At 39.7% G+C, this 22,402-nt stretch overlaps 1 protein-coding gene across 12 annotated transcripts in view; it reads left to right on the top strand.

Annotated features, from left to right (window-relative positions):
• Dock7 (dedicator of cytokinesis 7) overlaps positions 1-22,402 on the top strand; it is a 195,938-nt gene that overhangs the window by 31,508 nt on the left and 142,028 nt on the right. For all 12 annotated transcript variants that reach the window (XM_028870268.1, XM_028870264.1, XM_028870266.2 and 9 more), the window contains exons 2-9: positions 448-553; positions 6,341-6,516; positions 6,757-6,825; positions 10,202-10,331; positions 10,420-10,632; positions 11,185-11,270; positions 20,005-20,071; positions 21,550-21,699. In XM_028870268.1, the coding sequence (XP_028726101.1) occupies positions 448-553; positions 6,341-6,516; positions 6,757-6,825; positions 10,202-10,331; positions 10,420-10,632; positions 11,185-11,270; positions 20,005-20,071; positions 21,550-21,699 (997 nt within the window). The remainder of the gene's footprint in view (positions 1-447; positions 554-6,340; positions 6,517-6,756; positions 6,826-10,201; positions 10,332-10,419; positions 10,633-11,184; positions 11,271-20,004; positions 20,072-21,549; positions 21,700-22,402) is intronic.

The following is a 22,402-nucleotide window of genomic DNA, read 5'->3' as shown; positions in this document are numbered from 1 at the left end:
AAAATGTTACATTAGAAACCAGCCATGTAAAAATTAGCTGTACTGCTTGTATCCTCCATCATTATTAAAAAGATGTTATAGTGACTTCAAGGCCATCCCGCTTTACAGAGCAAGTTCTAGGCCAGCCAGGACTACATAGTGAGTCACCCTGTCTCAAAAAAGTAAAAACAAAAGAGATGTTATAATTATAAGTACAAAATTGTTTTAGCCTTAATATTCTGATTTTGTTATTTTATAAACAAATTTTTAATGTACTTCCCTCCATTATAAATGAATTTTGTTTTCTTAAATGTATATATATATATATATACATACACATATATATGTATATATATCTGTCTACCTACCTACCTATCTACCTACCTGTCTACCCACCTACTTACCTACTTATGGTGTGTGTGTGTGTGTGTGTGTGTGTTTGTAATGCATGACTTTTTTTTGTCCTAGAACTGTTGCTGCTGAAGTTAGAAAGCAGATCTCTGGACAGTACAGTGGTTCCCCACAGCTGCTCAAGAACCTCAATATCGTCGGCAATATATCCCATCACACCACAGTAAGTAGCATATTCAAGCCATGGAGTGTTACAAATGGTTACTGAGGAGACCTTGAAAAGGTACTGGGGACGTGAGTCAATAGCCTGGGTTCTACCCCAGTTCCAGCCTTCACTGTTGCCACCTCATTCTTGCCTTTGGGTTGACAGAAGGGCCTTCATGGTGCTAGAGAAGTGTTGGTTTCCCAGGCAACCCTGAAACTCTGTAAGCAGGATTTAATCAATGCTGGATTTTTATCTGTAAATTCATTATATGAAAATACTAGAGTCTTCTACAGTTAGGTATTGAGGTGAGCACTATGTGAGTTTGTAGCTCTGTCCCTTTTAATAGAAGGAAATAGCTATTGAATCATTGTAGGTCAAGCATCATAGACATGAATAAGCCATCTCTTATGAAAGAAGCTATCACGAGATAGTAATTTTTATTTAAACTCATATCTATGTTAAGAATATGGATTAAAACAAACCCATTTTTCTTAAAATTAGAGTGCTCTAAATTTCAAATGTGGAAAACTAAGAAAGTGAATAAAAGGGACAGAGTGGCTGGGTGTGGTGGTGTGCACTGTAATCTGAGCACACAGGAGGTGGAGGCATGGGCATGGTGCCTGTGAGGCTCCGGCTTAAACACGAAACACAAGAGGTGGCATTCTACATTTTTACAGGTAGCTAAGGAAACATACTGATTATTGAGCAAGCTTATATGCCAGTGGGGAAAAAGAGTTTGATTGACCTGTGATAACATGTCATAAGTGTTTGTGTTACTAAAACTTTACAACAGGAATTTACTTTTATGAGCAATAGTATGCTAGTTGGAAAAATCTTTAGAAAACATGGATTTCTGGGTAATTTCAGTGTGCATGAGGGTAGTCCTTCACATATATTATCGATATTTTAAATTCTTTGCCTTTTATCATGTTATCTTTCATCTTGAATTATATCTCAGTTATTCAAAATCCTATAGCCAGACAGGAGATTTGGTTTTTATGAATAATTATAACTCATCTGTAATCTGTTTTATGCTCCCCACTCTGATTACATCTCTTGTCTTGTCTTCTTACTCTGTTTCCTGATTTCAGCTATCCTTCTGACTGTGAGGATCCACACACCACAAATCCACTAACTTTCTATTGCCCTTTCCCTTGAGGTCCTCTCCTGTCCTCCCCAGAGAACTTACTTTTGGGCGTTGTATAAGTGCTCTGTTGCATCTAGCCCTTGATCTCCTTTACTGCCTTTCATATTATCTCACCCTTGGCACAACCTCAGTGCTGTTTAAACCTGGGTGTCCGCTTACCATATGCCTGTAGCCAGCCAGTGTGGCTAGAAGATGTTCAGGGTCACTGACTAGATTCAGTTTAAACTTAAGCACAGTGTTATCTCAGTAACTTAAATTCTTTTGAAGGTCTCCCTTAAAAAATATCATCTTTTAAAAATTTGTTCTTTACTTACTGATTCAGCCTGTCAGTATTCATACTTGCTGTTTTTTTGTTTTTTTGTTTTTTGACATTCATTTAAACATTCTGTTTTTTGTTGCCTCACCTTTTCTACCAGTCTCTACTTTGCAAATTTTCCTAGCAACGGTATTCTTTCAAAGGGTGTGCAGTGCTTGTTGGATTCAGTTTCTCTTTGTAGTCTCGTTGAAAAGGTGCTTGTTAATCATGACAGTCTTCCGACACACTGAGCTGTACAGAATACTGAACACACTGGCATGTCCTTGCAAACTGCATTTCCGTGATCACACGTAACACATTAGCAGTGATTCTTGCTGTCATCTACGGTCAGGTGGGGTTTGATCTTAGGTTGCTAGAGCTTTCTGCCCTGTTCTTGTACTTTTCCTCACTTCTGCCCCCCTGACTCTCAATGTGTTTACACCATTGGTTTATTTGGAAGTTAGGTCAGAGGGGCTTCCTTTCTGATGTTCTGTTTGCTTTCTTGTAGACGGGTTTCTTCTCTGTTTCCTGAGTGGATAAAGTTCTGTTTCAGGTTTTTAAAAATAGCTTTATTGAGTTGTAGCTCACCCACCAGTCTATCACTTTAAAGAATAAATCTCATGTGATTTAATAAATTCGTGATATACCACTGCAGTCCACTTAGAACAAACCTTTGTCTCGTATTTTATTGTCCTCCTTTCTGAGCTCCACACAGTCACACTTGGTTTTGAGGGAGGATTTCACTAGGGCCCCCACTAGCTTCAGATTGTGATCTCTTGCAGCCCCTGGAGTGCTGGGGTTAGAGGTTGCACTAACACATCTGGCTAACACCAGAGCTTCTGAGGGTATGCCAGAAAGTACTGAAAGTTTATATCAACAGTAAACATGCCCCAGATGGGCAGTAGCGTTTCCTTCCTCTCTGTATAGGAAATGTTGTTTGTTTTTGCTCTTTTGAGGGGCCTGCCACCCAGCTCCCAAATAAATCATACATGGAGGCTTATTCTTAATTATAAATGCCTGGCCTTAGCTTGGCTTGTTTCTTGCTAACTTTCCTTAAATTATTCCGTCTATCTTTTGCTTCTGTGCTTTTCTTGTCTCTTACTTCTGTAAATCTTACTCTTACTCTGTGGCTTGCTGTGTAGCTAGGTGACTGGCCCCTAGAATCCTCCTCCCTCTCTGGCTACTTCTTTTTTTCTCCCTCCCAGATTTCTCCTTCTATATACTCAATCTGCCAACCAGCCCCACCTATCCTTTCTCTTGCCTTGCTATTGGCCATTCAGCTCTTTATTAGACCATCAGGTGTTTTAGACAGACACAGTAACACAGCTTCACAGAGTTAAACAAATGCAACATAAACAAAAGTAACACACCTTAAAATAATATTCTCCTACAGAATTTCTTTTACTGTCCTTTTAGGGTAGGCTGGCACCAAAGACTTTTTCATGAGAGTATATTTTTATTTCCCTTCATGTTTGTGCATAGTCTACAATTCTGAGTTGCTCAGTCTTTCATTTCCCCACTTGAAAACTGTTTTTCCATTACATTGCTTATTTTTCTTTGTTGCTGTGGCCAAGTCCCCAGAAAGACGCAACCCAAGGGAGAAAGTGTTATTGTGGTTCATGGTAGGATGCAGCCTACCATGGTGGGGAAAGTGTGGTGACGGGAGCCATCAAGGCCTTGGTGACAGGAGCTTGGTGCTGCCCACACCTCCCCAGACCAGGTGGACTTGCTTTCTCTTTTTTCCTCTTTAAATTCATTCCAAGATTCCAGCCCATGAGATTCTGCCACTCACCTCATGGAGGGTCTCTTTCCTCTGATAGGACACCCAGATCACAGACACACCCAAAGGTGGGTCTCACCGATGCCCTCTGTAATTCCCCCATCCCCCATCCCCACCCCCCGAGATAGGGTTTCTTTGTGTAACCCTGGCTGTTCTGGAACTCGCTTTGTAGACCAGGCTGGCCTTGAACTCACAGAGATCCACTTGTTTCTGCCTCCCAAGTGCTGGAGCACCACCGCCCTACGCTGGCTGAATTCTTACTCCAGACAGGCTGGCTGAAATTCACTGCTGCAGCGAAGTCCTTTTCCTGCTGTGGTTTTGGTGACAGGTCTACTGTCATGTGTCCTCCAGAAGTCAATGTCATCTCCATTCAGTTGATGATGAGTTTTACTCTGCCGGGTGCAACAGTAAGCACCTGTGTGTAATCCAGCATTCAGGAGGCTGAAGGGTGTGGGAGGCTGGCCTGGGGTAGACAGTGAGTTCTATGCAAGTTTCAACTGCATAGCAACACTGTCTTTAAAAGTAAACTTAAAAATTATATTTTGGTTATTATTTTTTAAGTTTACTTTAATGTGTCTTGATATCTATTTCTTTGTTTATCCTATGAGATCTGTTTAATTTCTATAGTCTGTAGGCTTTTGTCTTTTTGTCATATTTAGAAATTTGACCTTCTTACAGAGTTTTGGGAGATATTTAAATGAGATACTATTTAATGCTAATAAAAACAGCAACTGTCTTCATGCTGTTTATGGTGTGCATGTTCATTATTTTACTTTGTAGCAGTAAAATATAGCTTTACCTGTTGCTAGTTGTTTATTCCAAAGAAGACTGAACTAAAGATCTCTTCTACTTAGTAATAGGCAAGTACATTTATTCTTGTTGAACATTCTTTTTTATTATTTTTATTTTGTGAGACCGACCCTCTCTATTACATAGTTCTGGCTGTTCTGGAGCTTGCTATGTAGACCAGGCTGGCCCTGAACTCACAGAGATCCGCCTGCCTCTGCCTCCCAAGCCTGGGATTAAAGTCGTGCACCACTGCTCCCAGTTGAGCGTTTTTGTTTGTTCTGTGCATGGCATTCTGTCTGCATATATGGCCGGGCACAACTTGCTTGCAGTACCCTCTGAGGCCAGAAGAGGGTGTCAGATTTCCTAGGATTGGAGTTACAAATGCTTGTGAGCCACCATGAGGCTGCTAGGAATCCAGCCTGGGTCCTCTGCAAGAGCAGCTAGTGCTCTTAACCTCCGAGCCATCTCTCCAGTCCCCCAGTTGAACATCTTGAGAAATAGCATGCTCTTATTTTTACTAATCTATAAACTGCACATTTATTATACATTCTTCACAATTTTGCCTGAATGCTTTTTCATCTTTGAATTTGAGAAGTATGACATCTTATTTAAAAGTATACTTTCAGGGCTGAAGAGATGGGCTGAAGAGCAGTTGAGAGGGTACACTGCTCCCTCCGAGAACCTAAGTTCTGTTCCTAGCTCTCATGTTACATGGTTCAGAGCCTTCCCTCTTCTGGCATCCATGGGCACCTGTACTTATGCGTGCGCGTACGCACACACACACACACAACACACACACTCATACACACACACATGCACACAAACACACACTTTATAAAAATCTTTTAAAAGTATACTTTTAGCCAGGGTAAAATGCAGTGAGTATTATTAATAATGCATATTTTAAGTAGGGTCTGAGTATTAAGTATTCAGTGGTTATTATTAAACTATTACAAATGACTGTAAATGGGTGTCTTTAAACAATAGAAGTTACTCCCTCATTACTGGAGACTGGGTTCCTGAAGTCAGTGGAAGCTAACTGAGATAAGGGTATGGCAGGGTCATAGTCTCTGCAGTAGTTCTGGGGAAGATCAGTCCTTGCCTCTTCCTGCTTCTGGTGGCTTCTGACATTCCTTTCCCTGAAGCTATATCACTTCATCTTTTAGGTTAGAATCTGTCTTTTGCTCCATCTCATATGGCTTCTTCCTTAGTTTATACAGGCCAGACCACCTTTTGTCTCTTTAAATGGATATTGATGAGTGCACGTAGAGCACACCATATGATGATGCAGGACAGTGTCTCTGTCTTCAACTTTTTAACACACGTGTAAAGACTTTGATTATTTCCATGTATATTCACATGCACAGGGGCCATGGAGTAGGGTGTGGAAAGTTTGGGAGCATCATTGTTTAATTTACCAAAATCTGGTAATATATTTTTGCTAGGATAATCACCAGTAACAACAAATAAAATAAAGGCAGCTTTTAGAACCTTAGCAATACAAATTCCAAAGATAGTAATAATCATTCCAGTGAGTACACTGTAAGCCGTAAAGTGTAACAAGATTGCTAGTTACTGTTTTTAATGTGAGAATTACGGGAAGAGTCTGCATGTGAGAGTTAAGATTGTAAAGAAGCATCAGGGAGCTTAAGGCTGTGTGGTGAGATTCTTAGTGGATCTGAATATCTGCTGAGATTTTCCAAAGAACTAGGTTAAAAACGTTCATTTTTCCCTTTGCTTGAAGTTGTCCAGTGTTTTATTCGCCTCTTCCTTTTCACACACTCCTCTGCTAAGGTGCCCCTTACTGAAGCAGTCGATCCTGTGGATTTGGAAGATTACCTCATCACTCACCCTCTAGCTGTGGATTCTGGGCCTCTGAGAGATTTGGTGGAATTCCCTCCGGATGATATTGAAGTTGTCTACAGTCCGAGGGACTGCAGGACCCTTGTTTCAGCTGTGCCTGAGGAAAGGTGAGGTGATGTAATTGTAGGGTGGCTGTTTTTCATTACGTTAGTTAGATCTTACTTTGATAGTAGGTTTGTTTCTTATTAAAAGAAGAATTGCAGCAAAATTTTTATAAAATTCACTGCTGTATTCTTCCCTTGGAACTCCTTTTTGGGAGTCTCTAATAAATCTGTATATGTTCTACTTAAAAAAAAATAATCATTTCTACTAAATTATAAATATGTTTTGTTTTTTTAAAAAAACAGTGAAATGGATCCACATGTTAGAGATTGTATAAGAAGTTACACAGAAGATTGGGCAATTGTGATCAGAAAGTAAGTTGATTGTTTATTATAATATTTCATTGTACTGGGTAGAGGGGTTGGAGACCTGGTTCAGCAGCTAGGAACACTTGCTGCTGTTGTAGAGGACACAGGTTTGGTTCCAGGCACCCACATCACAACCGTCTGGAATCCAATTTCAGGGCATCTCATAGCCTCTTTTGCATTTACAGGCACAATGCAAGCATGTGGTCACATACATACAGGCCAGCACTCATACATGCAAAATGAAAATAAATCTGAAAAAAAAAATCACTTAGTGGAATTTTTAATGTATTTAGTTAGATTTCATAAAAATTGTGAGACTTAAAATCATTAAACAAAATGGTCAAAGAACAGACTATTGTCAATAGGTTCACTCACTGTTCTATGGAGTTCCATACTTTTGCTTGTTTCTTTATAAAACACTAAGCTTGTAGGAATATTATTTTTGTATTGTTCAGAATCAGTGCAAACTGATAGGATGTAATGATGATAATTCTGTAGTCTCATTCTCTTAGGGAATTATGATGGATATTGCTGAATACTTTTTCTCAAAGATTGGAAGTTTTGTAAAACTTGCATAGCTAAGTTAAATTAAAAAGCCGACTGTTAGACCCTGCTATTTGAAGATCTTTCTGTTTTTTAAAGGTCTCCTTGTGTAGTCCAGGTGAGCCTCAAACTTGTGATCCTTCTGTCTCTGTCTCAGTCCTGGGATTTCAAGGCCGTGCCACCATAGTCATATTTTCTGCTTTTTGTTTTTTAAATTGTATTAATATTTATAGGTGCTGGACATTTATATTTATCTAGTTAGGTAAATATTTGTAGAAAATAATCAGTTCTTTCTATGACATAGTTAATAATTTTTCTAGGAGAGTATATTTGAAATATTGTTATGTTAAAAAGTAAAATGCAACTACTTTCATTACTAATTAGTAATTAGCAATTTTCATAATGAAGAAGGGTCTTCATTCTGGAACATTTTACTGTGGTTTTCTTTTTGTTTTTTTTCGAGACAGGGTTTCTTTGTGTAGCTTTGTGCCTTTCTTGGAACTTGCTTTGTAGACCAGGCTGGCCTCGAACTCACAGAGATCTATCTGCCTGCCTCTGCCTCTGCCTCCCGAGTGCTGGGATTAAAGGCATGCGCCACCACTGCCCGGCTTACTGTGGTTTTCTAAAGGAGACATAAGAACAAGTAGTGATCACTTTGGCTATGATGTAATTTTCACAGAGGGAATGATATGTGCTAAATAGTGCTAGCAAACATGATGAGGGGCCGGAAAGATAGCTCAGTGGTTAAGAGCACTGGCTGTTCCTACAGAGGACCTGGGTTTGGTTCATAGCTACTGGCAAACAGACATCTCTAAGTCCTGTTCCAGGGCATCTGATGCCCTCTTCTGGCCTCTGTGGGCACTGCATGCACACTGTGCACAGACTTACATGCAGGCATACACATAAAATAAAAATAAATTTTAAAATGATGTATCCATTGCTTATAGTTTTGCCCTCATAGCTATTATCTTATTTCATTGGGCTTAATAATGTTCTAAATCTCATTCTGTAGGATAATAGTGATACTGTATAGTTTGAGTATGACCTATTAAAGCATAGTTTACTACTCTTTATATAGAATGGTTATAAAATGGAATTTTGGGAACTGCTAGCTAGATAGCTAGATTGTTACATTACTAGGGGAAATGTAATATTCTTGTCAGATAATTGGAAAACCTTTTACTTCTGTGCATGTGGGTTGGAAATCTATAATAAAAAAATTTTAATAAAGGTTTGTGGGAGAGGGTGGGGAAGAGAGATTGGTTGGTTGATTGATTATTAGTTATTGACCTCAGAATCCTGGTGGCTCATCATTGACTGTGGCATGATGGGAGGGGAATTAACATTAATGGGTAATTTTCATGGGCAGGGAATTTTATTTTTTATTTTATTTTATTATTATTATTATTATTATTTTTTTTTTGGTTTTTCAAGACAGGGTTTCTCTGTGTAGCTTTGTGCCTTTCCTGGAACTCACTTGGTAGTCCAGGCTGGCCTCGAACTCACAGAGATCCGCCTGCCTCTGCCTCCCGAGTGCTGGGATTAAAGGTGTGTGCCACCACCGCCCGGCATGCTAGGTATTTTATTGAGTGCTTTATCTTATAGCATTGATGGTTTCAACAGATAAGGACCTCAGACGCAAAGCAGTTAAATACTAATTTCTCTGACGTCCCACAAACCAAAAAGGAGGAGGCCAAGATTAGAAGCTGGGGCAGCAGATTCTAAAGCTTATAATGTTTCTGTTACACTAAATATTGTTCTCTTTGTTGGTAAATGGGAGACAAAAGGGTGGACTAGAAGTTGTTGGTATCTCTGAAAGGTAGAAGACCTGTGATCTGGACACAGGAAAACCATGATGCAGTGTTCTACTTTGTGATCAGTTCTTGGATACTCAATTTTCATTTATTGAAAAGAAAATATTTTTTAAAAGATTTATTTATTTATTATGTATACAGAAGAGGGTGCCAGATCTCATTACAGATGGTTGTGAGCTACCATATGGGTGCTAGGAATTGAACTCAGGACCTCTGAAAGAGCAGCCAGTGCTCTTAACCTCTCAGCCATCTCTCTAGCCCAAAAAGAAAGTATCTTATATTAATTTAGAAGTTCTGAATCCCTCTCTATGTGTATGTAAACTAATATGTATATAATAATATGTAGATCTTCCCACTTTTTCATTTTATATTGTGGATTTAGATTGAGAGCTTTTATACAAAATGAATTGCCACAAAAGTTTTAAAATTTGATGCTTATATATCTATTTACATCGTTAAAATTTTATATTATTATTAATATAATAAGTATTTTCTACTAGTTTATTCTTTAACATTGGTTTCCTGCTTTTTTTTTCCTGTTTGTTTTTAACTGACCTAATTTCTGACTAGAGAGTAAAATTTAAATTATATATACACCATTGGCACATAAGAGGAAGAAAAATATGATATACTTTTAGAAATAGATAATTTACTCTTAATTTGGATTAAAGGAACTTTGGGTGGACAGGTTTGTTTGTTTTTCCTTGAGGCAAGGTTTCTTTGTACACACGGAATGTTCATTGGCTGCTCTGGCACTCTTTTTATAGCCCAGGCTGGCCTCAAACTCACAGAGATCCGCCTGCCTCTGCCTCCCGAGTGCAGGGATTAAAGGTGTGCGCCACCACCGCCTGACTATTTTTGGGGTGGGTTGGGCAGTGGACAGTTTCTTAAATCTGGGTTTAGTACACTTAGCACTGCTAGCATAGACCCCAGTTGTGTTAGTGTGGAAAAATAATTATTACATATAAGTAGTTATTACATAAGGATGCAGAGAGATTTTCAGAAATTGATTTTGTTTTGAATAGATACCATAAACTGGGAACAGGATTTAACCCTAACACATTGGACAAGCAGAAAGAAAGACAGAAGGGACTGCCCAGACAGGTCTTTGAATCCGATGAAGCTCCAGATGGCAACAGCTACCAGGATGAACAAGTAATATTTTTATTCATAAGTGACTCTGAGAAAATATTTTTACTTAATTAATATATTAATATTTATAATTTAATATTTTTCATAACAGGATGACCTTAAAAGACGTTCAATGTCAATAGATGATACTCCAAGGGGTAGCTGGGCCTGCAGTATATTTGACTTAAAAAATTCACTTCCTGATGCCTTGCTTCCTAATTTACTTGATCGAACTCCAAATGAAGAAATAGACCATCAGAATGATGACCAAAGGAAATCAAACCGTCATAAGGAACTGTTTGCTTTGCATCCATCACCAGATGAGGTATTGCCTTTGTGTATAAAGAAGGAAGCAAAGGGGGCCAGGCATGGTGCATTCCTGTCATTCCAGCTACTTGGAAGGCTGAGGCAGGAGGATAACAAGTTTTAGAATTCTTTGGGCTGCATAATTAGTTTAAGGCCAGCGTGGGTATTTTAGTGAGAACCTATTACAAACTAAACTAAAAATGGGCCAGGGATGTGCCTCAGTGGCAGAGCACTCACCTACATATTCAGGGCTGTAGGTCCAGTCTCCGCATCACAAAAGCAAGTGATTGTTAAGATCCCTCTCTCGTGAATATGACTTGTATTTAGTATTACAGTCATGTTGGGAACAGAGCCATGGGATGTATGAGTTAAATATGCTTTCAGCACTAGCGGGTTTATTTTTAATGAGGAACTCTGATTGTATACAGTGGATGTAATGGCTGCTGTTTATAGGCAAATATGTGTTTAATTGTGAAGCCTGATATTAGAATGCTTAAAGTCTTAAAAACAAGTGGCAGGATATTGAACTATGTGGTAAGTCTTCACTTTGGCGTTACTTCTCACTCTGTAGGAAGAACCAATAGAACGGCTTAGTGTTCCTGATGTACCCAAAGAGCATTTTGGACAAAGACTTCTTGTAAAATGTTTATCACTCAAGTAAGTATTTCTTTTACTGTATAATTTCTGTTACCTGGTCTAATATTTTAATTACTGGTATAACAAAACTTTAGACTTTATGCTTGTGTGTATGTACTTGGGAGAAGTGTTTTTCATTTTTTCTTTTGAAATTGTTATTTTTTTAAGATCTCATCTATTTATTTTGATTTTAAGAAAAATATTTAAGTATATTTAATGTTTTCCATATAATACATCTATTATGTATACATATTCAGAGAAGGGAAAATGTGCATAAATAAGAGACCACTGTATTCATATTATTTGGCTTATAAAACTGAAAGGGTAGCCAGGATGATGGTGTGTATCTGTAATTGCAGAATTCCGTAGGTTGTATACAAGGGGCATGGGTTTGAGGCCACTTAGGTTGGAAACAAGACCCTCTGTTTTTCTCTCTCAAGAAAAGTCATCTATTTGTATTTTTAAGTTTTATGAATTTTCAGTGTATACCTTAAAGTTTCTTTTCAAAGTGATTCTAGCTGAAGAAAGCTTTTGTGTTAAGAGGACATAAACAGAGTAACAGAACATACATGCTTCCTGCCAGAAACCCTGAGAATCAGCCTGTTCTTTTTGTAACATGGATGTTAGGTTAAGGAAAGGGTGGTTTGGATAGTCCCCTCCACATATTCATGGAGAAACCTACAGGTGTAAGATCTCAGTCTTTTACATTAAAATACTCTAGAAGGAAAATCTAGGATTTTTTTTTTTGCAATATTTTATTTTTTTTAACATTTTTTATTTAAACATAATTTTCTCATGTAATATCTTTGATCATATTCTCCCCCCTTCCCCAACTCCTCCCAGATCTTTCCACCTCCCTTCCCACCCAACTTCATGTTCTCTCTCTTATTTTCTTTGCCTCTGTATCTGTCAGTGAAACAAAAAGCAAAAGTGAAAATCAAAACAAGTAAACAAAAAATTCCAAACCAAAACAGAAAGCACACACACAAAGCTAATGGAGTCCATTTTATGTTGGTCAACTACTCCTGGGCATAGGAGCTGCCCTGGAGTGTGGTTGATATACCCAGTGACGTTCCTTTGGAGGAAACGTTTTCCCTTTCCCAGCAGATACTGATTGTAAATAGTGCCTTGGTTGGGGTTGGGTTTTGATTTTGTGTCCACTTCTTTTCTGAGCTGGGATTTTTGTTGGCTTGAACCTGTGCGAGTCTTGTGTGTATAGTCACAGTCTCTGTAGTTCATTGTATTGGTCCCGTTGTGTCTAGAAGATGCTGTTTCTTTGGAGTTCTCTACCACCTCTGGTTCTTACAATCTTTCTGTCTGCTTTTCTGCATAGATCCTTGAGCCTTGAGGAGAGGGGTTTAATAAAGACAGCCATTTTGGGCTGATGCTCCAAGTCTCTCACTTGGCACACACTGTCCAGTTGTTTGTGTTAATTGCCATCTACTGCTAGAAGATGCTTCTCTGTGATGGCTGACCAGTGCACTGATCTGAACCCCAGCCAGGTGCCTTATTTTAGTTTTGATTATGTATCTGAGCATGTAATACAGGTGCTGGAGGACACTAGATTCCCTGGAACTGGAGTTCTAGTGGACCGTGAGCCATCCAGCAAGAGCTGGGAACAGAACTCTGGTCCTTGCAAGAGTAGTGTCTGTGCTCTTCTCTGAGAACAGTCATCTTTCCAGCCCTGAAATAATTTTCATTTAGAAGTAGAAAGCATCTTGGGAGACAAACACAAAGGTTAAGTTCATGAGCTTTTCCTCTCTCTCTCCTTTTTTTTTTTTTTTTTTTTTCTTCCAAAACAGGGTTTCTCTGAGTGGCCTTGGCTGTCCTGAAACTCACTCTGTAGACTAGGCTGGCCTCGAACTCAGAGATCCACCTGCCTCTGCCTCCCGAGTGTTGGGATTAAAGGCATGCATTACCATCATCTGGCTTCATGAACTTTTTCAAACTCACTTGTTCATTAATCTCCAAATTAAAACAAAATATGGAAGGCTTAATTTTTGTGCCATCCTTGCCCAGGGGCAGTGCTACTCGGTGATATTTGTTGCCAAAGCAAACTCAAGAAGCAATTTTTGTGCCTCATGCTGAGTAGTATTTAGTTTTTACATTTGTATATGAAGCTGGAGCATTTTAGAAACATTGGTAACTCCTGCACGTGTACAGCTGTCTTCTGGCTTTGAAGAGCATTTACCACCATCTGTGATGATCACTGTTTATGATGAGGAGTTATGAAGACAAGAACCCTCTCCCTCCCCCTCCCCCTCCCCTCCCCTCCCCTCCCCTCCCCTCCCCTCCCCTCCCCTCCCCCTCCCCCTCCCCTCTCCCTCCCCCTCCCCCTCTCCCTCCCCCTCCTCTTTCTCTCTCTCTCTTTGAGACAGGGTCTCATTATGTGTCTCTGGCTGTCCGGGAACTTACTATGTAGACCATCCCCCTGCCTTGTGAGTGCTGGGATTAAAGGTGCACACCACTATGCCCAGCAAGAATTTTTTTTAAAGAGCTAGTTTCTTTTCTGTAGATTGGACTCCGTTTTGAAGTGCATTTTCCTGTGATGGCAGTTAAATGTCATGTGCCCTTGAGGTGACTTCACATCTGTGTCCTTTTCCCCCCATGTACTTTCACTTATTTTTTGCTGTCTTCAGAGTAATTCTATGAGACAAGCAGTATTTTCTTTATTTTACAAACAAGGAAATGTGAATTAAAGAGGATTAGTAGAAGTTCTGCTCAATATTGCTCAGAGTCATTGAAAAAGAAACTCCGTTCCTCTCTTTGTAGCAAGTTGTCGTAGGTTTATTAGTTTTAACTGAAGAAAAAAGCTTCAGTGTGTAGCTCTTTCTCCACAAAGGGACTCAGCTGGAGAGACTACTTTGTGTATAAGTAGACGTTTTTCTCTCTTTGGAAGCCAAAGCTTTATGCCTTTAGTTAAATTTGTGGAGAAACATATTAGATAAGTTGAATAGACTTTTCTACACATCTGGACCTCTACATTGTATTATACTTAAAGTCCTTTATAGCAGCCATTTTGATACAGATTGCATATCACAAATTAATTAATTAATTAATTAATTAATTTATTTATTGACATAAGTTCTCATCTTTCCCAGTCTAGAACTTACTGTGCAGCTGAGGATGACCTTGAATTTTCTGTTTCTTCTTCCTTCCAGTGCTGGGATTATTGGAGTGCATCCCCTTACCTGGTTTAAGCAGACCTGAGAGTTGAACCTAGAGCTTTGTCCATGCTAGGCAAGCACTCTACCAACAGAACTACACCCCTAGCTCCAAATTTCATCCTTTTAAAGTGCACAGATAAGAAGTATCTATTCTTAGTGTTATCTAGGTATCACTGCTGTCCATTTCTGGGACGTTTTGTCACCCACACCTGTGTTAATCTACTTACATCAGAATATTACAGTGTCATATGGACTGAATGACTTAGCAGGAAGTTATTCTTAGTTCTGGAAGCTGGGAGTCCAAGATCAAGATGCCAGTGGGTTGGTTTGTGGAAAGTTTCCTTCTGGCTTGTAAATAGCTGTCTTCTTCCTGTGCCCATCCATGTCTCTCCTCCCTGTGTGCACGAGAGGTCTGTGATGTCTCTGTGCCATTCTCTCTCTGTGTCCATGTTTGGAGGCCAGAGGTTGATGTTGGGTGCCATCCTGTACTGTCCACTTAAAAATTAAGATTTATGCCGGGCGGTGGTGGCGCACGCCTTTAATCCCAGCACTTGGGAGGCAGAGGCAGGCGGATCTCTGTGAGTTCGAGGCCAGCCTGGGCTACCAAGTGAGTTCCAGGAAAGGCGCAAAGCTACACAGAGAAACCCTGTCTCAAAACAAACAAACAAACAAAAAAACCAAAAAAAAAAATTAAGATTTATTTAATTACATATATATGCGTTTTGCCTGCATATATGTCTGTGTACCATGTACATGTAGTGCCCATGGAAGCCAGAAGAGGGCATTGGATCTCCTGGAACTGGAGTTACTGGTGGTTGTGAGCTGCCAGGTGCAATCAAATCTGGGATCCCTGCAAGAGCAACCTGTGCCCTTAATCCCTGAGCCACTTCCCCAGCACCCGTGCCCTTTGTTTTGTGTGACTGGGTTTCTCACTGAGCCTGGAGCTCTCTGTTCATCAGGATCAACTGGCTCCAGGGATCCTCTGTTTCTGCCCCTACGGCACTTGGGCTGTAGACACATTCTTTCATACCTGCCTGTGTTTGTGGGGTACAAACTCAGGTTTTCTTGTTCCTCCTTTTGTAGGGACTCCAGTTTCACTGAATTAGTGTCCCGTTCTTAGGACTTGGTTTAACCTTAATTTCCCCTCTGTACAGACGCTGGCTTACACAGTTTTTCACGTTATGGATTTCACATGGGAATTTTAGGACATCTTTCTGCTCATAGCAGTAATCATGGACGGTCACCTACTGTTCTTTCTTCTTCCCACCTCTGCCAACACTGACGGACTTCCTGTTTCTGTCTGTTATGTTTTATAAAGAGAATTATGAACTTTGTGGGGAGTTTTTGGTGTGTTTTCATCACATAACATGTTTTCATAAATATTGTAGTATATATCGAAGTTTATTACTATCTATAGCCAGATGGTATTCCACTGAATGGCGATGCTACTTAAAATGTTTGTCAGTTGATGAACATATGGGGTACTTCTACTTAAAAAAAAAGAACAACTTTATTTGATACAACTTCCATATTATATAGTTTATCCAGTGTATGCCCAGAATTCACTAGTGAATTCACCCATTGTACAATTCAGTGTGTTTTGTTAAAGTCACAGGCCCATGCAACCTTTATCAGTGGATCTTAGAGCATTTTTGTCCTCCCCTGTCTTTCTGTCTCTGCCTCTGTGTGTGTGTGTGTGTGTGTGTGTGTGTGACAAAGGAAGTTTGACTACTACCTCACATTCATGTAGAAAAATTTTTACAGGTTATTAGTTGCCACGGACTGGCCCACCGGGAGTACCACGACCGTAGGAGAATCAGGGCTTGGGTAGTCAGGAAGGCAAGGATTCGGCGACTGACAGACAGACAACAAACACACTCAAAAGTGGTTTGAATCTGCTGCAATTTTACTTCTGTAAATCAGTAGTTTATATACAGAAAAGAAAAATATCAAGTCATACAGGGAACAACAAGAGCTTGGCAATAATTCAATTACATCATCTTTAAAAAACATCAAGCACACAGTTACTAATCGGTGCTAGACATATCCCTTCACTCACAAGAACTTTATGACCCAAAGAGCAGTCTGTGTTTTTTAAACTTAGTACAGTTCCTAGACTTGTGTAGGCTTCTTGCAGCTGTGTCCTTCATCTTTATCTCAGCCGCTCGCTAGTTTATTATTCATTTTTACTTTTCTGGTTCTCATGACCCATTTAGCCAATTTGGATGCTGCAGATCCTCCCTAAGTCTTCCTTTAGCTTTTTACCATATATGTCTTCTAATATAAAACCTTTTTACCTGTTGGAATATGGACATTTGTACTTTTACACCTGTAAGGGGAAAGGGTTCTGTTCTAGTCCTTAAGTTTTCCATGCTGAACTTCCTCAACAGAGGGGCCCACTATCTGCCTCCTATGAGATAATGTTTTCTTCCATAAATCACTTTAGTTGGGATTCCTAGTGAGTGAGTGTTCATTCCCTAGAAGTGCCTGAACTATTATACTTTCTATTATCTAGCGGCTTGAGGCTTGAGGTCTTTAAGGAATAGTTCATTCTGCTATATCTAAATAAGGTCCATGTCCAGCTTCCCCTTTCCTCCACAGTTCACAACCCAAGCACTCATTAATTTTGGCTGTGTTTTATAGATTAATTAGAACGTTATCAGAAAAGCAGTTATACAGAACCCATAGCCCAGGGAGCTCATGATCTCTGAAGCACGTCTCCTTTGAGAATGAGACATAACACGGGTACTCTGCCAGGGACCTCCAGGGAGCTTAGTCCCGTGGGACACGTATCTCCCGTCCGCTATTATTGACATAATTGTTCATGTCACACGGACGACACTGGAGTTGGTGTGGCAATTAGTAGACTTGCATTTGAAAGACAAAACAAAGTTTCTAGAAGAGAATGTATGTACCTTTCTGTATAGAAACTTGACTTTAACACAGCGTAGCAAGCACTCCCCTAAACGAACATTTTCCTTCCACACTCACTTTGCTTCTTTTCTTTGCACTTCCTTCTTTCCCTTCCCTCTCTGGCTTTCTTCTCTCCTCCCTTCCCTCTCTCCAACTTTCTTCTCTCCTCCTCTGTCTTCTCTTCTCATGCTCTCCATTCTGGTACTGGAGATTGAACGTAGGCCTCACACATGCTGGGCACATTCTGTAGCACTGAGCTACATCGTTGGTCTTCATCCATACATTTTGCTTCATTGAAATGGACAACTTTTTCCATCAAAAGACGTAAGTGTTAAGACAGTGTCTAGGAAGAGGAACAAGTATGAACAACATATACACTTGATATATTAATATCTAGAATGCACACAGAACTACATGTTGATGAAGAAAAAAAGCCAAACAGTAAGTAGAAAAACGATCCAGTAGAGCAGTGGTTCTCAACCTGTGGGTTGCCACCCCATTGGGGGTCAAATGATCTTTTCATAGGGATCACTCAGGACCATTGGAAAACACAGATATTTACATTACGATTCACAACAGTAGCGAAATTACCATTACAAAGTGGCAACAAAAACAATTTTATGGTTGGGGCTCACCACAACATGAACTGTATTAAAGGGTCATAGCATCAAGGATGTTGAACCACTGCAGTAGAGGATATTCATATGATTAATAAGTACATGAAAGGTGTATATGGAAAAGTGTATTGCAGTACCACTTACCCGGCTGAGTCTCAAGTATAAGAAGATGCAGAGCAGATTTTTAGTGTCTGTCAGGTGCTGAAAGACTTCCTGAGATAGATCCCTTTGTGCTCAGCATCTACATGTTTCACTAAGAGAAGCGTTAGCTAGAAGTTACAGGGAGGAAGAGTGCAGGCTCCGTTTCCCTTATTCCTTCCCTGTGGAGACCTCGGAGGCTGCAGCTTCTCTGTCAAGGGCCTGTCTTGTCTCTTGCTTACCACTTCCTCAGTGTTGGATTGATGATTTCTACTGTTGCTTGTGTAAGTGTATACACTGTTGTTTTCAGATTCTGTGCAGATCTTTTTGAATGGCTCTTTATTAAACTTTCAATGTGAAACTGCTGTCTCTTATCTTAGACTCTGACCTTGACTATAATTAGCAAACAAGTGCTGTGGAGCAGGATTATTGCGGCTCCAACACTCCTTAGCATTCTTCCCCAGTATTTCTTGCTGTTGAGGCTGTACATGGCAGGATGCTCAGTCACATTCCAGATTTCTGCTTGTGAAATGTGGGTAATAGTCCTCCAGGTGAGATAACCAAAATGGTCTGCAGCCATGGCTAAGCGTCTTCTTGGGTACAGCACTGTCTGGGGCCGGGACCCCACTGTGTTGTTGTTCCTGTCAGCTTCTCATTGTGTTTGCTTTGTGTCATTAAACATGTCCCTCCTTCCTGTGTGTCAGCTCTGGTTCAGGAAGGAAAGTGAAGGAAACATCTCAAGTACACAGTTAGAAAGGACACTGGACACTTTCATCAAATGGGGATTACTATCCCAGCATTAAGAGGATAAATTAATATTTAAGATATGGAAATTTGCCCAGTAAATATTGAGTTAAAAAAGCAGATCACGAAATAGTATTATACTCTTTGTTTAAAGAAAAGGATTTCACTTGGGCAAGTGGTAGAGCACTTGCCTAGCAAGCACAAGGCCCTGGGTTCGGTCCTCAGCTCCGGAAAATTAAAAACAAACAAAAAAAGAAAGAAAGAAAGAAAGAAAGGAAGGAAGGAAGGAAGGAAGGAAGGAAGGAAGAAAGAAAGAGAAAGAAAGAAAAGAATAGGATTTCACATGTACGTTTTATACGACAAAAGTCTGGGTAGATGACCACCCCACTTCTCCTCAGTTGTTTCTGCACAGTGGGAGTTTCCAAATGCTTCTGCTTTTCTCTGAGTGTTTTAAATGTATTTAAAATTTTTGGGGTGTGGATTATTTGATTTATAGCATGGAAAAGAAAATATTTTAAAACTTTATTTCAAAGTGAGCACACCTAAGTAATAACCTAATCACAGGCTATAAAGTAATTAGTGTCACAAAATAGATAGAAAATTCTCTGAGACTTTTGGGAAATTTAGATTGATTATTGCTGAAAAAATAAGGAAAGTTATATAGAGAATGTATTGGTTTTGAAGCTATGAAAGATAATGTGGAAAGTGTCTTAGAAGGTAGGCATGGAGGTAGGCATAGGGGTGAAGGATGAAGGTATTGAAATAATGAAGTTTGAAATCAGAATTTCTTTCCAGAGATCTTTCTGGAACTTTATCCGGATGTCAAGTGTACGTGTGTGCGCGCGCGCGCGCGCGCGCGCGCGTCCATTCCTGTGTATCTGTCCCACTGTGTGTGTCCTGTCCCTGTTTGTCTGTCCTAGTGTGTGTGTGTTTCTGTCCTTCTGTCCCAGTCTGTTTGTCCATGTGTGGATATGTACATGTGAGTACACATGTCTGTGGAGTCCTGAAGAGAGTTCCAGGGCAGTTGTTAGCTCCCTCTGCGTGCTGTAGGTTTTGGGAACTGAACTTGGGTTCTCTGCAAGAGCAACACTCTTCATTGATGAGTCATAAATCTCTCTAGCCCCATTTATCTTTTATATGTATTCTGAAGTTAGTTTATGTTTTTTCTTCATATAGGTTTGAGATTGAAATTGAGCCCATTTTTGCGAGTTTGGCTTTATATGATGTCAAGGAAAAGAAAAAGGTAAGATTCTGGGATTTGCTTACAGTCATTGTCATAATCATAAGTTTCAGAAACCTGTTTACATGCTTTTTGTTTTATAAGATAAACAAAATAGTGATTCCTCATATATGATTAACTGAACAAGTGAATAGAAATTTACCATTTTGAGACTAGATAAATATTTTCTTCTTATAGAAAATACTTTAATTGAAACCTGGTTTTTGATTTATTGAAAAAAGTCCCCAAAGCAAATAGCAGAAGCAACTTTTAAGAGAGAGACAAGCAAGTTGGAGAATGGGGGCGCACACCTTTAATCCCAGCACTCAGAAGGCAGAGCCAGGCAGATCTCTGTGAATTCGAGGACAGCCTGATTGAGGACAGCTAGGACTATTACACAAAGAAATCTTGTCTTGAGAAACAAATAAACGAACAAACAAAAGAAGAAGAAGGATGAGGAGGAGGAGGAGGAGGAGAAGAAGAAGAAAAAGAAGAAAAAGAAGAAAACACAAACCAATGCAGGAAAGGGAACTGCCTGAAAGCCGTATGTAAGAAAAGAAACATGACGATCACCGAAGTTTATTGATGCAGTTTGGAATTTCTGATAGCCATGGCTGTCTTATGTATGTTTAGGTGGTGCGTCTGAAGAGTGAGTTTAGCTTTATTTCCTGTGCTGTTTTTATTCCGCTTCAGAGTTTTCAGAGGAGGGCATTAAACAGCTTTTCTTGATGCTTCTTTTCTTTCTTCTCCTTGTCCTTCACCTCTCCCTTCCTCTTCCTCTGTTTATTCTGGGGTGCTGGGGATGGAGCCCAGGGTTCTGAGATTCTAGTCTGGAGTCTAGCACTCTCCACATCTCTGGTCCAGGATTTCCTACTTTAGTATGTGCTAAGTCACGCTGAACTAGAAACTTGAAGGTGCCTTCATTATCAACATATGACCTGTGATAGATTTCTTCAGGAAAACTTGCTGTAGTAGCTTATATTTGTAAAATGAAAATTGCTGAGATGTTATTAATACAAAGGCCCCCCCCCCCCACGAGACAGAGTTTCTCTGTGTAGCTTTGCACCTTTCCTGGAACTCACTCTGTAGCCCAGGCTGGCCTCGAACTCACAGAGATCTGCCTGGCTTTGCCTTCCGAGTACTGGGATTAAAGGCGTGCACCACCACTGCCCGGCATACAAAGTTTTAAAATTCAGTTTATAGTCAATCATCTCAGTGGTAATTGACTTAGCTGCACTTTTAACTAAGGAATGAGATATGACTTTTTAGAAAATGTTCCTATGTTATATTCCAAAGTAGTTTATACAGTTTTTTGACTTTGATGTAGCTATGTAGATTGGTCTCAGTGAAAATACATACTCAACTGTGAATTAGAATCGAGTGTTGTAAAATATAATGTTTTATTATCTGTAATATTTTAAGATTTTTACATATATGCTTTTTGTGCATTTCATAAATTTTGTATTGATGTAAAAATGTAATGTCTGAATGTATTTTTTCAGATTTCAGAAAACTTTTATTTTGACCTTAATTCGGAACAGATGAAGGGATTGTTACGGCCACATGTGCCACCCGCTGCTATTACCACTCTGGCGAGATCAGCTATTTTTTCTATAACGTATCCTTCCCAAGACGTCTTTCTTGTGATAAAGGTGAGACTGTCTTTAACAGATGTGTTTATTTTGGTGTCTGCTCCTGCCTTTGTCAACATTGCAAACGTAGGGCAGCCCCTACGTTTCCTGGGTTTTGGGTTTGATTCTTGGCAGTACCACCCTGGACATACGCTCTAGTTACGACCTAACTTTTCCTGACTGGAACGTAGTATTAATCATGGCTCTGGGGTCAAATGGCAGTGGATTTATCTTAAGGGATTGCCTCGTGATCTTGGGAGCTGACAGCTCTGATTTGTAGGGCAAGCTGCCAAATGCAAGTTCAGTTAGCCTTGAGTCCAGAGTTCACGTGATAACACACTGGAGGCTCAGGCTAGGTTTTCTTCTGGAAAACTCAGTCTTTGTTTGTAAACCTCTCAGCTGATTGGATGAGGCCCACCCACACAGTAGAGATTAATCAACTCTATTCAAGGTCTACTATTCTAATTCTCTTTTAAAAAAACCAAAACAAAACAAAACATTTTTCACAGCAACATTTAGAACACTGCTTCTCAACCTGTGGGTCATGGCCCCTTTGGATCCTTTCACAGGGGGCACATATCACATATCCTGCATGTCAGATATTTACATTACCCTTCATAAGAGTAACAAAATTATAGTTATGAAGTAGCAACAAAATAATTTTATGGTTGGGGGTCATCACAACATGAGGAACTATATTAAAGGGTTGCAGCATTCGGAAGGT

Source organism: Peromyscus leucopus, chromosome 2 (genome assembly GCF_004664715.2).
Source record: "Peromyscus leucopus breed LL Stock chromosome 2, UCI_PerLeu_2.1, whole genome shotgun sequence".
Classification (NCBI taxonomy): Eukaryota; Metazoa; Chordata; class Mammalia; order Rodentia; family Cricetidae; genus Peromyscus; species Peromyscus leucopus.
The sequence above is the reverse complement of the archived record's forward strand: the minus strand, read 5'-3'. Positions and strand labels throughout refer to the sequence as shown.